A 17,815-nucleotide genomic window follows, 5' to 3' on the forward strand; every position below is an offset into this window, starting at 1 on the left:
TTTTTCTTTTCAAATATTTTGACTCTTATCTCTTTGCTTTTCTATTGTATCTTAATTGGTGTGGTCTATATAAATGGACAATAAATTATATATCTTTGTTATAGAGATCAGACAGTGAATAGAACTTGGTATTCATCCCAGACAGAATTATGATTGAATGTATTTGCAAGATTAAAGCACTGAATTTACTTTTTTCTAATTAAAGGCAATTAAAGATTTCCAGACACAAATAAAAGACAATGAATTGAGGAATAAGTATAGGAGCAAGTCCATTTGCAGGTGAAAAGATGTGCCTTTGAAGCAGAACCAGCTGTATTTTCATTGAAAGAATAACAGTTTAGGAAGCTTTTCTGCATGTGCTTGCTTGATAGCATAATGTACTCATAAGCAGCTTATGCAGTATTCAGAAAATAACAGTGCATTAATTTTTAAAGCAGCAAAGGCAGAGGAAGAGCAGTACTGCCACATGATGATAATGAGTGTGGCTAGTGTAAAGTCGACTGTTGAGAAAGAAAAAAACAGTGAGCTCCTGAAAAAATGAACATTTATAAAACAATAACCAGATATTCACATGATAATGAGCTTAGGCAGCAATAACAACAAAGGGCAAAGATACAGTCTTGTTTCTGGGCAAACCTAAAGAATTGAAAAGCAAAAAGCCAAAGCAGTTAAGTAATTATTCTTTTATCAAACTAAGGAAATTCTCAGTAAAACCATGACATAACATATTTAAAACTATTGCTTTAAATATGAAATAATTCAGTATAAGTATAGGTTTTTATGTTGGGTTTAATCCACACATTGTACTAGCCTTTCATAAGTTAATATAATTTCTAAATTACTTTATCCTTTCCTAAATTAATGTAACCTAGTGTAATATGAGCAATAATGTATTATTATGGCACCAACATATCTGTCATCTTTATTAAATATGTTTTTGTATCCATTTGTGATTATTTAGATTTAAATATCTAAAAATTTAAATATATTTTAATTATACTGAATAAGAGAGGAACTTTTAATGCAGCTAATATCAACTGATTGGAAATTATAACTGAAAAATGGCTTTTTAAATTATTGTGTTTAAAATGTAAAAAAATAAATTTTTCTGTTTAAAAAACTGATACTACACAAATTGTGAAGTATATATAAATGAAATTATGAATATATGTGGCATATCTTTGTTATCAGGCTATCTAAGCATAGTTTAAAAAATCATAATCCCTGTTTAAGACTTGAAGGACATTCTGTTGATTATGTGTCATGAATTTTCAAATATATTTTTTCCACCATATTATTAGGTTAAATCTTTGTGTTTTGTGATTGGAAGAAATGTGATTGATAATCTTTTGGGGTATGTGAATGATTAAAATGATTCCAAAGAAAAGCATCCATTCTACTTGTCTCTCTCTCTCTTTTTTTTTTTTTAGTTTAGGTAAAGTTGGTTTACAACTCTGTGTATGATTTTGAGGTACAGGTTCACACTTTCTCATATGTACCTTATCATACCACACCTATCACCAAAATACCAATTAATCCTCCACCATTGAACCCCCTCCTTCCTTTGCTCCCCAACTCACTCCCACTTTCTGAATGATTATAGTAGTTACAATTTATGGTTTTTCTCTTCTGAAATAATTCTCTACCTTCATGTCCCTGGCAAGCATCTTAGTTTGATGAGCATCTTTTCCTGTTTGGGTAATCTAGGTCTTTCTTCTAGTTATAAAGATACGTGGAAATTTCATTAAACTTTGCCATCAGTCATCATAGTACATGGGACTACCCCAAGAGTTTCCTCACATCTTTCCATATTACTTTGGCCATCACTGTATCTTAACAAACCATTGTATCCTTGATAACCAATATCATTTAACCATAGCTAATACTAAGTTTCCCCATTTGCCTACTTACCTAAAGACATAAGGAATCCAAACTGACTAAGTGAATAGACTAAGCTTCTTATTCAGAGCTAATATTGTGTCTTTTCTCAGGTTACTTCTCTTTTCAACTAATGTGCAACTAAATATACCACTCAAACTTTGGCCACTGAGAGAATTTCCTTTATAGATTGTGTTTTTTGGACATGGATAGCAATCTACTCTAACTGGTGTCAGCATAAGTAAAAAGCCCTCCATAAACATTTCTTTAACAACTAAAATGGTACATCCAATTTTATGGCTTATTGAATTAGATAACCCCCAATTCATGACTGGTAGCTCAGGCCAGATGGTCTTGGAGTCTCATGACCAGGTAGTCAGTTTCCATCAGAACTTGGTTGCAATCCAGGAGTTGTTTCTTAGCAGCTGTTACCTGCTGAAGGATGTATGGCACTGTTCCAAAGCCCTAGAGATTGCCACTTCTTTTTTATTGGGACCTGCTAAAGGCTTGTTGCTATGTCTCATCTAAAAGCCCTTCAGGCTTGATTGACTCTACCATGTCATAAACTCTAAGAGGTAGAATGCACAGCATTCTACTGGAGAACATTTATTGTTCAATGCCCTACTCAACACTGGTATCTTTTCATGTTCTCTAGATATGCAAAATATTTGTAGATTTAAAAACCATAATAATATGAGTAACCATCAAAAGCTAAACAACTACATCCAGGTTGTTAAAAATTACATATATTAGTGCCTTAGAAGGCTCCTTTGCCCCTTACCAATTGCAATATATTAGATGCTTCTGGGAGAGAACTGCTATTTTGATTTTCTATTCTTTCTGTTCATGAATTTTCTCTCTCTTTATGTGTCAAACAATATAGTCTTTACATTTGTTGGTATTTGAACTTTATATAAATGAATTCATGTTGTATATATTATGTAATTTGCCTACATTGAACACCATGTTTTAGAGTTTTATTCTTCTTGATGAATGTTAATCTAGTTCATTTTATTGTATGTATACACAGGTAGTTTTCTATCCTCCTGCTTTTAACAATTGGATCATTCTTAATTTCTTTTTTCTATGATGTTATTATGAGCAAGGCTTCTGTGAACAGTTTTAGATATGTTTGTTCTTTGGTTCACATGTACAATAGTTTCTCCACAGTATATACCTTGTAGAATAATGTTGGAGCAAAGGTACAGTTATGTGACATTCCAATTATCTTAAGAAGTTGTCCTTTATTCCCTTTCTTAATGGTAGATAGAACATTAAATACTGCAAGTTGACCTTTACATCTCAGAGATAATCCCATTATTCACTAAATCAGTGAACTCCTATAAATCAGATTTAGATGGCAAATCTCTGTATTTCAACAGAATTTTCTTTTTTTCTCTTTTGCAAACATATGTACTAGGCATTTCAGGTAATTTATGCATATTCTCCAAGGCTTATATCAGATCACTGTGATATAATGTAGGTTGATAATGCAGTTCAAAGTTTCTGGAAATCCCATTGTAGCATTAAGAAAGTTGACCTATTTTTGGAGCAAAGTTGTAAGTATAATGCTACCCCTTCCATTAAAATTAGGGCCTTGGTAATACCTGTCATCAGAATTTAGAAAAATGCATTTGCTAGTTTATTTAGCTAATTGTGACCATGTAAAATGAATTTTTATATTCTGCTATAAGAAAATTCTACTGTAAGAAAATTCTACCAAAAGATTAAATTTAGTAGTTCACAGTTGGCTCTAGAGATGCTCCACAGATAGAAAAATCAGGGACTATGAAGAGAGGGTAATTGAGATTATTCAGTCTGAGTGTTACGGAGCAGACCCTATATATAAACGGGTTGCCTGGCTGTGGGTCCTCATCCACGCGCTTTAAAGGGACTTATACTCCACTACAGGCACACACAAAAAGGTTAATAAAAGTTTTATTTACAAGGATAAGGGAAATGAGGAAATGTACAACTCGGGAGAAAATAAGGAAATAAAGTCTTTAATGCGTCCTACCCGATCCACCGACCTGGAAACCCAAAGACACTCCAAGAACTGGCTGAGCAGTGCGAGCTGGCAGAGAGCCAAAAAGGGAAATTCCCAAAGCCCATGTGTCTGGTTTTATACCAAACCTGGCTACTTAACCCCACCCTCAGGTTCCAGCAATCTTCCCTTTGGTGGTGATGGGATTTGTCTCTCCCAATGTCTTTTGGCTTTGTTCTGGAGTGGGGATGGAGTCCACAAAGCTTGTATGGAATTAGCTTTAGGACATCCTTTTCCCCCTAACATGAGGACTATGAATAAAAAAAGAATGAAGGAAAAATTAAAAGAAATGAGCAGACTAAGACCCCACTGAGCATACCAATTTATGCATAATAGATCCAGAATGATGGAAGGGAGCAAGTCAGTAAAAATATTTGAAAAAATAATGTCCCCAAACTTCCCTAATTTGAAATAAACCATTCATTTGTATACTAAAAACCCCACAAATTTCAATTAGGACAAACTCGGAGATCCAAACCTTCAATCATAGTCAAACTGTTGAAAGTGAAACACAGAGTGAATCTTGAAAAGTGCAAGAGATAAGTAACTCATTACATATGATGTGCTAAATGTAAGATGCCAACCAACCGAGAATTTTATATTCAGCACACTGAGACCTCACCAGATAATTCTAAAGAAATACTAAAGAAAGCTCTGCAGACTGAAATGAAAGTACACAAAGCAATGACTATAATCCACACACAGAAAAATAAGTTAACAAAATAAGTTAACAAAAGTAAAGATAACTGCATAGGTAAGTATAACAGAAGTCCATATGTGTATTTGTGTATAACTTTTTCCTTCTCATCACTGAATTATGAGATGCTTCTGAAGAAGTACTTAGGTGTAAGTATTTATCTATTAAGGCTATATTAAAAAACAAAACAGAACAAAACATTTCAAATAAGTGACTCAACTCTTTCCACCCAAAGAAATTAGAAAAATATGAAACTGAACCCAAAGCAAACTAAAAAAATAAATAAATAAAGATCTGAGTAGAAATCAACCAAACAGAAAAGAGAAAAAATCAATGAAACCAAGTTTCTTATTTAGAAAGAGCAACATAATTGAAAAATCTTTAATTATATTGAGAAAAAATCAATTACTGATATTAATAATTTGAGTATTCTCAGTCCCTCAACTTGCTAATAATAATGAAACAGTACATTACTGTCAACTATTTGTATATAAAATAGGTTATAAGGAAATGCAGTATTATGAATAATTTAGACTAAGAAGTTAGGCAAGCTAGGTAAAACAATACCAAGTACTAGTGATGATGCAAAGGTACCAGAGCTCTCATTCATGTTAGTGAGAATGCAAAATGATATAACCAGTCTGGAAAATGAGTTGGTGCTTTTTACAAAGTTAAATATGTACTTACCATACAATTCAGCAGTCCTACCCTATATATCTTTTCAATTTTGAAATGTTTATTTAATTGACTGGTCAAAATATAACTTATTTTAATTATTTTCATCCGTGGTTTATACATCTATATTATTTTAGGGGTACATTTTTATTCTTCCATGTGTGTATTGCTTCACTCACCCTCCACCAAACCTCTGGTGCTAATGCCCTATCCCCATTCCCTATCTCCTCCTCTACCCCCCTACCCTATATAAATGAAAACTCATATTCACAAAAAAACCATACATCTTTAAATATTTGCCAAACACTGGATATGACAGAAATGCATTTCAACAAATGAATAAATAAAGACTCTATACATGCAGTTAAAATTGACACAACTATATACCAAGAGGAGAAAAGTCAATTTTGCTGCATGATAGTATTAAAATATAATAAATAGGCTTATTGAAGAGGGGAAGCATGAATCAGCCAATCAGGAAGTGTGGTGGAGAAAAATGTTGCATCATAGGACGTGAAAATACATAAATGTGATTGAATGTTGTTATTTATATAGAACACTAGATGATGAGGCCCCAGCTTGGCTTCATAGACTTGCATTATCCAATTTTTCTCTCATGCAAAATTTACTGAGCAATTACTAAGTGGCTACTTTGATTATTACATTATTGATAAAACCAAAATCAGATCCACTGTTTAAGAAGCCATCTACATATAAAAATCTAGATTACATGTGCATTCTTCTAGATGGGCTTCTGTATTTTGTAGTTTTTACAATCATGTGGGCATGGGTATCTTTCTTGAAGCCAGAAAAAATTCAAATGTTGAAAACTTCTTTGGGTGTAATGGAACAATCTGGTTTCAGTTATAAAGAACTTAAGATACCCCTGTAAACATTTTCACTTAGTACATTGAAACCACATTTTGCAGTATATCTTTTTGAATATCATAGTCAGCAAGGAGAATGCTAAATTAATGACAGATGCACAATTTGAAGAAATATCAGGTGTACTACAATTTTGAAAGCCATCTAATTATTATAAAGACAGTTTTTAAAGTTCATATCAATGTTCCTATAAATTTAAAAATATTATTCTCTAAGAGATTATGCAAGTTGAATTGAAATATTTAACCAATTTTTAAGTGGCACGTGAAGCAGAGTGATATTCTCACTTAAACATCGACTGAGATATATATGAATTGCTGTTATGACACACACATCACCTAGAGTATTGCATATGTGTATGAAAAGGATATGGGTTAAAATAATCCTTTTTTGTTTGTTTTTCCCCAATAGAGATTATTATAAGGCATATATAGGATCAATCAAGAAGTGATTTTGGGGCCCCAGGTCTATAATCTTTAAATTCCTTTTTAGATTCTCATTAGAAACTTGCTTTGTAACCCTGAGAAGAGGCATTTGATGTGTCACCATTTCATTGTTCTGAACTGTTTATATCTCAGCAGGAATAATGATTTGAATAGTTTGACTGTTGAGATGTGAAATCAAAGTGAACACTTGTCAAGGTCTTTTTCAGCAAAATTAAATGTTGCTAATTTAAAATGGGTCAGAGTAATATTTTTCTGTATTTTGTTCATTCTGTAGTTTAAATTTAGATCATTTGACATACATTTTTTGAATTGGCTCATTTCTGGATCATTAAACCCCATCATCAAATAGTATTTATTAAGCTTCCACTTGCCCATAGATCAAGAATGACTACTAAGCAATAGCAGTTAAGGACAAAGCATATATGCTTTCATTTTACAAAAAAATATTAAAGTTCTTCACCAAAACAAACATGTTTCTAATGGAACAAATATCATTTATTACTCCCACTTATTTCACTAACTTTTCCCTGTCATTGCTAATTCTAAAAACTATATGGAATTTTTTTTAAAGATTTATTTATTTATACAAGAACTGGAGTACAGGCTAAAGATGCGGGAGGGTGAAAGAATTCATCGGAGACATGTGAGGAGCAGAACATGCAGATGACTGAAAACACTGCTGAGGGGAGCAGCGGGTGAGACAGGAGGTCTGCTGCACCATGTGGGTATCTCCCTGGCTGACCGGGAATTGAACCCGTGCTGCAGAGGCTGCGGACAGCTTCACAAAGCTGTGCTCAACCCGCTGCACCACTGGGGGAGGCCCCTATATGGAATTTTAAAGCAACTTTTGAATTACTAGCAAATACATCAACAAATATATTTTACATTAATATTTTTGATATACTTTACTTCAGGCCAGCAGCTTTCAGATTTATTTCAGGGTGAGGAAGATGTGGACATTAAAGTTAGAAGGTGTATTCAAAGTTCAACTTATCTGTTTAATACAGACACGTCGGGGTAGGTTTTAGAAAAGGATAGTCATAAAAAGGAAAGGGAGTAAGTTGGAGACAAGAAAGCAAAGGGGAATATAAAATACCTGGAGATATATGGTCTTATAAGAACTCCCACTTGGACTGTTATTATATTTCTATTTTTGAGACTACTTTGACCTAGTTATATAGGTTAACATAGTTAACATAGTTTGACTTAGTTGATTTAGTTTGGTTAACAAAAAAAAGTATGTTCTACTCAATGCTTATTTTGATGTTATTATTAAATCTATTTCTCTGCTGGCTATGTAATTACATTTTGTTGCTTATTAGTGGGGTCACCAGATGGTACATAAAGAAGGAAATTTGCTTCACCAACTCAGTTTTGTTCATCTTGGGTTGTGCAATATGATAGAGATGATGAAAAGTACTATCTAAATGTAAATGTCCTATATCTTTTATCTAGTCGCATATATTCTGTGCTCTATTAAGAGCAAACAAAAATTAACTACACATTTTAAAAAATAAATCCAGTGATAATAACTAGCGGTCTCTCTCCCTTACTGAGACTATTTCTGAAATTGATGATTTGAATAGTTATCTATAATATATTAAACTTATAGTAAATTGTTATTGTTCAATTAGAAAGACAAAACTTGATCTATTAATGGGTTCTTGTGTGTACTCATTTATTTATGCATTTGTTTCCGAAATGTTAAAATATTGTTAAGCATCTAAATTATTTTTATCTTTTCTGATATTCACTGCACAGCAATTCAAAGATATCTATCAAGCTTCTTCCTGAAAATCAAAGTAACAGAGGAGGAAACATTGACCTGAGGGTGACAAGTTTATGATTTTCATAACTGGGACCTACTTTGAAACTTTGTGTCCATGTTTTATTCTATTTAAATAGTCTTTCACATTTCAGATGGCTATTAAACTTGAATTATATATAATCATAGCTCATTGTCTGAAATTATTTCTTTTTAGGTAAACAGGATTATAAAAAAACCAAACCCATTTTACGAGCAACAAAATTAAAAGCAGAAGCAAAGAAAACAGCAATAGGCATAAAGGTACCTGTATTTGATAATTTTAAAATTTGCAGTAATGAATGCCATTTTATTTTCTAAATCTGGATTGCATAAATGTTGAATTCTAAAAGTTTTATGACCTTTCAAGATCCAAGTTGAATGCCAGAACTGAAGATTTTCATAAGGAATTTACTTAATGGAGAAGTATCCTTTTTGTCCTGAGAGATCAACAGGTCTTAAATTAAACACAATGTCACTTAAGAGAACTAGTTATATATAAAGTTACATTTAATTTTTTCCTGCTACTATATACATTATTCAAACATTTTGATGATTTATGTGGCTTGAATCAAAAACTCATTTTCAATAAATTTCACTTTATAATTGTTAATTTTAGTTGTAATTGCATATGCTTGGATCATTAATATGTAATTTTACACTGTGTATATTTTTTAAAGATTTATTTATTTATGTATACAAGAACTGGGGTACAGGCCAGAGGTCCAGGGGTGAGAGGATTCACCAGAGACAGAGTGGGGAACAGATCAGACAGACTGACTGAAATACACTGCTGTGGTGAGCAGTGGGTGAGACAGGAGAGGTCTGCTGTGTCATGTGGGTAGCAACCTGGCTGGCCGGGGATCCAAATTATGCTGCAGTGGCTGTGGACAGCTTCATAGTGCTGTGCTTAATCCCTTACGCTGCCAGGGAGGCCCTTTCTGTATTATCACTGTCCTCTATTTTGAAATTCTAAATGATGTTCCTAAATTTGTTATTTTAGAAAACCAGGTTTTGACTGGCTAAGAGGGCTAAGTGAAGCTGAGGATGATGTTAATAGATATTAATCCAATATGCTAGTGAAGTGCAACAAAATTACATTTATATTGTTACCCAATGTCAACTCTTTGCCAAGTATTTAGAGTTGAATTAAACTATAAATAGAAAAAATAATTTGGCAGCACTACTGGTAATGTGTAAAATTAAAGTGACTAGCATATATATTATATTTAAACATTGAAATGTTAAAAAGAGATTTTGGTTTTTATCTGGCAGATGAAAAATCAATTTTTCTAAGTTATAACTTGTAGCAAATGCCAAGGTATTACTACCAAGCTGGAACAGCTGTTGAACTGCCAGATGATATATTTGGTTGTCTTCCAGAATTTGCTATTATGATCACTAAACATTGCCTTCTTTTTACTCCTGATTGCTGATTTTGATCAAGCATTGCTGTGTGATGCGTATGTTTTCACAACACAATCTTTTCAGTTAATGCTATGTCAGTTTGTAATGAAAAATATTAAATTGTCTTTTTGTTTAAAAGAGAGATGATTAATCTTTTGATGTTTTTTTCTAATTTCATGTGAAACTTCATCTTCAAAATTATTTCCAGAACATGACCTATCTGAAAACAACGTCTTGTTTTTATTTTACAACTAATTACTTGATAATTGTCTCTTGTGAGAGAGTCTCGTTATTTTCCACCGTGGCAGTATGTCACCACTCTCTTCCACAACGTGGGATTCTTATTTTGGGGATTTTTTTTTTTAAGAAAAATATTGTATAGCAAACTCCACTCATAGCATGGTACACTGAGCAGTGTAATTTAGTATTCAGAAATCATGTAACCATTCTTTTATTTATATACTACTTTCTTATAACCCATACTCTTTTTCACTTGTTCTTACAATTTTTGCTATTATTTTAATTTGAGGAAATAGTTATGTTCCCAGGATGAGATAAGTCTACCTCATAGTGTAATTGTCAAATGGCTCTTATGAAACAATGTAGAATTTATCTTTCTATCAGAAAAAATTTTTCTTAGATTTCACTTATGATTTAAAGTATGTACAAGAGTTTCTGACATCAGACTATAGCTCCTTTTTTAGCAGGTTGACATATTTTGACTTATAAACCTGTGGAAAACAAAAACCATAATTTTAAACATTGTTTACTTTGCTTAAAAAATTTTTTATGAGGAGCCATTAAAATGATATGAAATATTTTAGAATCAGAACCATGAAGGTGTTTTACATTTCAAATCTGGCATACTAATTAGTTTGCCCTGTCAAACTTTGATTGCCTTGTCATTTTAGCATAGGATTTTAAATAACAAAGTTTCTTTCAGCAATTGCCATTTTATGCTATTTAATTTCCCCAGTGAGTGATTTTATCTGTATTGATAATGTCAAAGAAGCAACTAAGGACTAATAAACATCAAACATCTTTGACTCTTATCTATTTGATAGAGGATGACCATAATATTCTAATATTTTATCATGACTATTCTTTAGAATGAGTCATAGTTATACTCTTAGAATAATTTAAATCTACAGAAAATATAAAGAGCTGCATGAAATAGAAGAAAAATCAGTAACAACAACATTGAATACAAAATAAAGAGGCCTAGGGTCACTTCCTCTTGCCTCTAACTGTTCCCATGACTTAGCAGACTAAGCTGGCACATTTGTAAATGGAGATTATGCCATTTACCTCAAAGTATTGTCAGGAGGTTTAAACAATGCATTGAAAACACTTAACATTGAACCTAGCATATAGAAGTCATTTGTCAATTGTTAGTTGATTGAAAAAGTATTTCTTGAAATTGGCCCTAAAGATCCCCTTCTTTAAGTAAATCTGCATTGCTTGACTCTCTCTCTCTCTCTCTCTATATATATATATATATAAAAATAAAGGGAAACTTTGGTAATATACATATATTATATATATATTTATTGTGGAGATTGTATAATGGATATTGCTATTATAAAGTTTTGCAAAGCATTATGTAATTTTAATATACATGTATGAACAGTAAATACATCATATTTAGTCCTTCATTATTTATTAAAAAGTTACAATCAGTATTAGATTGTTGTAGAACCTGTGGAAAGATGAATAAGATATGATCATCTTGGAGGAATTTGTTGAAAAAAATCACCGTCAAATTTAATTACCATATCAAATTAGCAATATTGATTGAGAAATCATGTACTGTAGATGTAAAGAATTATGCACAATAGGGTCTTTACCCTCAAAGACTTCCAGTACTTTTTTGTTGTAAATATATGTTTAATAATAGAAAATACTTTGAGGAAAGAGTTAATGATCAATATAAGATGTGTCAAAATAAATGTGTAAAAATGTAGAATTGATTTTTATTGAGAAACTATATTTCCTATATCTTACAAATAAAAATAAAATGTCATAATTTATGATCCTGTAATTAAATGCCACCTAAAAGCATTTGCACAACTAACGTGTGATATTTGGTTGCTGTTTATTTAGAACATTGTTTTTTAAGAACTACAACACAATTAAGATTTTTTTGGTTGTTTTGTTGTATTTTGTTCAAAATATCCATGTTTTCTCGTAGTTAGAAGGAAAAAGAAAATCCGTTAAATTGTTGTATAAATGGTTTATTTGCAAAGAATAAGGATCGAAAATTTAGTTGTTACATAAGTAAAATAATCAAGTGTCAAACAGATCCTGCTAACAACCCTTTGGAATGAACCAGCTGGAAATATTACTTTTGGCCTTTTTTATTAGTTCTAAATTAAAACTGAAAATGGCTAAGGGGTAGAGGGAGTAAAAACATGCCTATAGGGCTCTAAGTTAGGTTAGTGTCACCAGCATTCTAAAAGCAATATTTTCAATTTTACCATTATTTTAACTTTCCAAAGATTCAATCTCTGCAATACTGATCTCCTCAATAGAATAGGGACATTTTGAAAAAATAATTTACTATACCTCACCACCTAATTTTTTTTAAGCCACCAGTCCCTGGACTGTACACGATATATACTGAATTGGATTAATGAATCCCCTGAAGTTGTATACTATGAATATTCTCTGCTTCCTGCCCTTAAATCTTTTTGTGTGTGTGTGCCTCTGGATAGTCTGAAAATGTACAGTGAAGGTGATGTGGAGTTATTTTAAAGGACAAGAATTTCAAAAACAGCAATTAAAAGTAATTTTCAATGAGATGAGAATGGTGGTCTCCAATCAAGAGTAAAAACTCTATTCTTGCATTAAGCTTATACGAATGGTGATTGCTGGTGAACGATTTTGTTGTCCACTCTACAGAACAGATGGAGTTTGCAGTTGTGTGTCACTTGTTTATTACATCCTCTTAAAATTAGTAGCTGTGTAGCCAGATGGGTCTGGGAGCACAGCTGTGGATATAAGAATATAAATGAAACCTGTCTGATATGGCCATGCCCTTTTGAGATGCCAAAGTGTTGCAGTTGCAACAAAGAAAAATTCATTTTCATTTAACATTATATTGATATATTCAGTTTAAAAAAATCAAATCTTACAAAAATAGTTGACATGGTCTCTCAACCCCATGTTTTTCATTAAATGTTTATTTTCATAGTTTGGAAATCTAAATACATGTATTTGTGAAGCTAAAACTATAAGAAGTATCCATTTATAATTTCATCATCCAGGTAAAAATTCCACATTAACTATAAACCAAGTTCATCTTAATTTTAAAATTTATTAGGTGACATGTTTTTAGTGATTAACTTTACATTATTATGAGACATAAAATATATTCATATAAATGCAAATAAATTGCTTCTCCATAAAATAATGCTAGGAAAGTATGGAATACACAAGTGAAAATTAGAAGGGAATGTTAGGCCCTTTAGTACTACACTGTCACAATTTGCTATTGCTTTTTAATCAAATGATATGTTAATATTGATACTATTCCTTCATACACACACACACACACACATGAAACTTACAGACTCTGAAAAATGATATGATCTTTTGCTATTATATCAGTAGTATATTTGGGAGATAGTATTTCAATATAATTGATTAATGTAAGCCACATCAAATCATCAAATGAAATATCAAGAATCATCCATCACAGTTGTGATAAATTATACTGTATCATGTTTCATTCATGTAGTGCTCAGTTTTGTTTCCCCATTATAGAACTATAGAATTTAGAATTAAAAAATTAGTGTTTCATCAAAATAACATTTAATAAAGATGTTTTCAGAGACACAATATTATTATAGCAGTTTATATATATAGCAGTTTATATATAGCAGCTCCATTATAAAAGGAGCGATTTTTTTTAAATCGTTGTCCAAATGCTATAATAGTACATATTGAAGCAACAAATGCAGTTAACATACTCAAGCAGAGAATAGATAAGCTGGAAGCACAAACTATATTGCTTGCACCCAACATTTTGATATCCAAGCTATGAAAAATATTAAAATTATAAACTTTAATTTTGCTGCTTGAGAAAATACAAAAAAATAGAAATGATTCATCCACTCATGTAAGTGCCATGCTACAGGCACTGTCAAGTACAAGTTTCTTCATTTAATGGAGAAAGATAGTAAATGAAAAGATTGTGATAATCAATATATAATTAATCATTGTATATGTTATGATTATTTTATCTGATGAAACTGTGAATATTAAGCAGTCCTTTTTATCAATACAAATCTATTTTTTTCTTCTTCAGGAAGTTGGCCTTGTACTTGCGGCTATTTTGACCCTCCTAGTGGCTTTCTATGCTTTCTTTTATCTCAGACTCTCCACAGATGTTGACCCTGATCTGGAACCAGATGAAGATTAACTGAGGAGCAATCAATGCATGAAACAGAAATAATTTTATAAAAGCATCCACTGGGACCAGTGCTCTCTGAAATATTGAAACTGTAACATCTTGAATTCTTTCTGCTGTTATTTTCAATTTGCAGAAATATCTTTTTAAATAGTTTCATAGGTTATCAAGAAAAACTTCCCTAGCAATGTAATGCAATGTATGTTACTGGATACTTTTATAAATCTTTCTACTATGACAGGCAACCTATTCATGGTGCATTTAGATAAAATGGAAAACAGATCCTAAATTCTTTGGATGTCTTAGCCAATTTATGTGTATAACTCCATCACTTACAGATTACTAAATTTATTTTTGTTCCATAATCATCATAAGTAAAACTATATATCCTCATTTACAGAAACACACTCAAACCACATTCAGAACCTCAGAAGGAGTGAAAAGTCAAGGGAAAATTTTCATGTTACAAAGAAGTGTTGCTTTCTTTCCAGACGTATTTTATATCATTAGAGACACTATCTGCACATACATCTACAGTAATCTTTTTCCTTCTTTGCCAACTGTTCGGTGCACATGTGCTCCATCAGAAATGGCACCTGGATGACAGAAGCTCAAAGAGTCACATATGTCTCTAAACTAGAGCTCCTTTCCTCTTGGGCTGCCTGAACTGGTGTGAATAGAAAGTTCAGTTGATCCTGATTTTAATTAACTTATTACCCTATTAATATAAACTTGGAATTCTATTTTAATTATGTTGTTCTGGCTGCTTGCGGTATCAGTTTGCCCCTCTTGTTAGGGAGATGTGTAACAATCTGTCATTAAATGGTGCAGTCTTTTTCACACAACAGTAATAGCAGAAGTCCTACCTACTCAAAATCATTTTCTTGGGTTGTCTCTTACATCTGAACAATGATGTTTTACTACATTAAATTTTGTCTGAAAAGTTAAGCAATTAGAACTCTTTCATGAAAAATAAACAATAGAATAAAATACCTCATATTACTCACATATGTAGTATTTTGTTTATGTAATTTTTCAAGGTAATTTGTATTCATTGGAGTGTAATAACCAATATATTCAGTTCTTTTAAAAAAAACTGAAAATGGTCGTTGAAATTATTTTTAGAATACATGAACACAAAACTTAGAAATGGGAAAATGGCAAAGTTATTATATAAAGATCTATAGAAACTGAAGAGTTTGAAATGTGTACAAAGTGTTTTATAACATATACTTTGTATTTACGAAGAGTAAATAAAATATTAGCAATCATTTACATAGTGGCCAAAAGAAGAAAGCTTTGATAAATGGCCTAAATATTCTTTGAGTACTTTTGCAAAACAGTTGAATATGACTGTAGCATTATGTAGAATTTTTTCAAGTAGCATAATATATTTCCTCAGTGTGAAAACGGCAAAAGTTCCAATATCCTCACAAATCATTTATGCCAGACATCTGAGGAAAAAATTTAACCAGTGTTATTTACTGGATTCTTCTCCTTTGAAGTCACAAACTCAAGAGCAGACCAAGAGTTCTTACACACTCACCACAGTGGGCCAATCCAAGTGGCATTTTTAGGAAAGGTTGCAGCATTTAATGCCATGTGGTATGTCTGTTCGTGAAGTGGGAGGCAGGGGGATATCCAAGCTGGCATTTTGGATATGATGGGCCTTTTACTTTCCTGAGTGACATGCCACATGTCAAGAAATACTGCTTTTCCCCACTCCTATCATATTTACGTGAACAATTTTCATTTAGTTATTTCCCTTCCCATATGGTGTTAAAAACAGTCATATTAAATAAAGATTATATCTAATTTCAGTAGTAATTTAAATGAGAGATATATAATAACTGCTTATTAGAGCCCTATCCAAATGAGATCTAAGAGAATTTATAGTACTTAAAATAGATGATGATATTCTTGGAAATGTTTGAAAATTCATTACCCCGAAAAATCTTTACCATTCTGTTCTATTCTTTCGGTATTCTTTTGGGGAATAAAATGTTTCTGATAGTAATAAATGCTAATATAAACATAGTATAATTATAGGCAAGTTTCATTGCCTAGAACTCGGTCTATGGCAAGTCCTTTTGTATGACTGATTGACTTATGATGGCTTCACAGAACCATAAATCCCAAATGCTAAATAAACCATGATTTTAATAAATAGCAGGTAAAGTGAGACAACGTATGTTTACACAACACTGTTTTCGAGAAATGCAAATTTTTCAGACTTACATCAACTGGGTAGCAGCCAATCCTCTGTGGAGAAATCCCAGATTGAAGTCTGGTTTGACTCTCTGGTGACAGAGAGGCGATATCTGGTCTGCTGTTTCAGGGGACCACACTTTTGAATGGTGAGTAGTGTTTGGCATACATCTTAGACTGGCACCAGATACAAACTTTTAGGCACGGGTTTTTCCCCTCCAATAATTTTCTGCTCAGAGTAATTCAGAAGACACAAACAGAAAAATTATCATGACTTTTCAGAATGTTAAAATCTAATCAGACTTCACAGACTCTGCAGAATAAATTTCAACAAATGAAGCACACTTAACATATAGCCCATGAAAATACTGTGAATGAGTCTTGAAGGGTTGCTGGGTCTTATTTGGCATGCAAAATAAAAACTATATAAATTGATTTGAGAGGAGATATTGTTAAAATACAACTTTTTATCTAGAATTTTTTTAAAAAAACACATGAACAAAAAGCTTATGTTAGTACCGATTTAGGGACTTAAGGAAGCAAGTACTTGAAGACTTTCTATCTTTTCAGTTTTCCATAAAGATGGAAGAAATGTTTTGACCTCAACCAATGATTGTAATGTCCTGACACTGTGTTCCTGTTCACTTCTGTAATTCTAATAGTGTGGTGAATGCATATCAGAATTTAAGTTAATCTCTTTTCCTCCTTTCAGAGTCTGACAGTTTTTTATGTTGTAGGTGATCAAAAGTCTTTTGCATTTAATAAATAAAACTTTAAAATCACAATAATGATCAGCTCTTAGCCTATATGGTCTTTGATTGTATTGAGGCATATATATATATATATATATATATATATATATATATATATATATATGTTTCATCTTCGATCTCTTTCAGATCAAGATAACTCACATTAAATTTTGTGTGGAACAAAAATACTTCTCTAGGAAATCAAATATGCAGTTTTATTTTAGTATTATTAAAAAACACACTCAATGTTTTAAATTTAACTTAACGTACATCTTAACTCCCAACTAAAATATAACTAAATTTTCATTATAGTGTTTATATTTTAATGCATACTGAAGCACTGTATTTTCAGATTTAAAATTATATAGGCAATGATAATACAGTGAGTGAATTATGCTTTTAATAAGCTTCAGAAATAAACTTCTAGAAATTAAACTTAAATTTTAATAGATTTTATCTGTGGCATATGGTTGTTGAGCCTTAAATTTTGATGTCTTTCATCCCTAACATAAGGTTGTGGAACCAGAGACTAAAATAAGTTTTTATTTTCTCTTTACCATCAATTAGATTTCTTAACACTTACCTGAAGCTTCTCTGGGGAGATGCTA

The 17,815-nt window shown here is 31.8% G+C and overlaps 1 protein-coding gene across 3 annotated transcripts in view; it reads left to right on the forward strand.

The window, feature by feature from the left end:
- The window catches only part of TRIQK (triple QxxK/R motif containing), a 62,046-nt gene extending 44,740 nt beyond the window's left edge, over positions 1–17,306 (forward strand). For all 3 annotated transcript variants that reach the window (XM_054692115.1, XM_037504240.2, XM_037504245.2), the window contains 2 exons: positions 8,608–8,693; positions 14,146–17,306. In XM_054692115.1, coding sequence (XP_054548090.1) covers positions 8,608–8,693; positions 14,146–14,259 — 200 coding nt within the window. In that variant the 3' untranslated portion in view covers positions 14,260–17,306. The remainder of the gene's footprint in view (positions 1–8,607; positions 8,694–14,145) is intronic.
- Positions 17,307–17,815: the final 509 nt, after the last annotated feature.

The sequence above is a fragment of the Talpa occidentalis genome, unplaced genomic scaffold (genome assembly GCF_014898055.3).
Source record: "Talpa occidentalis isolate TD23 unplaced genomic scaffold, MPIMG_talOcc4v2.1, whole genome shotgun sequence".
NCBI lineage: Eukaryota > Metazoa > Chordata > Mammalia > Eulipotyphla > Talpidae > Talpa > Talpa occidentalis.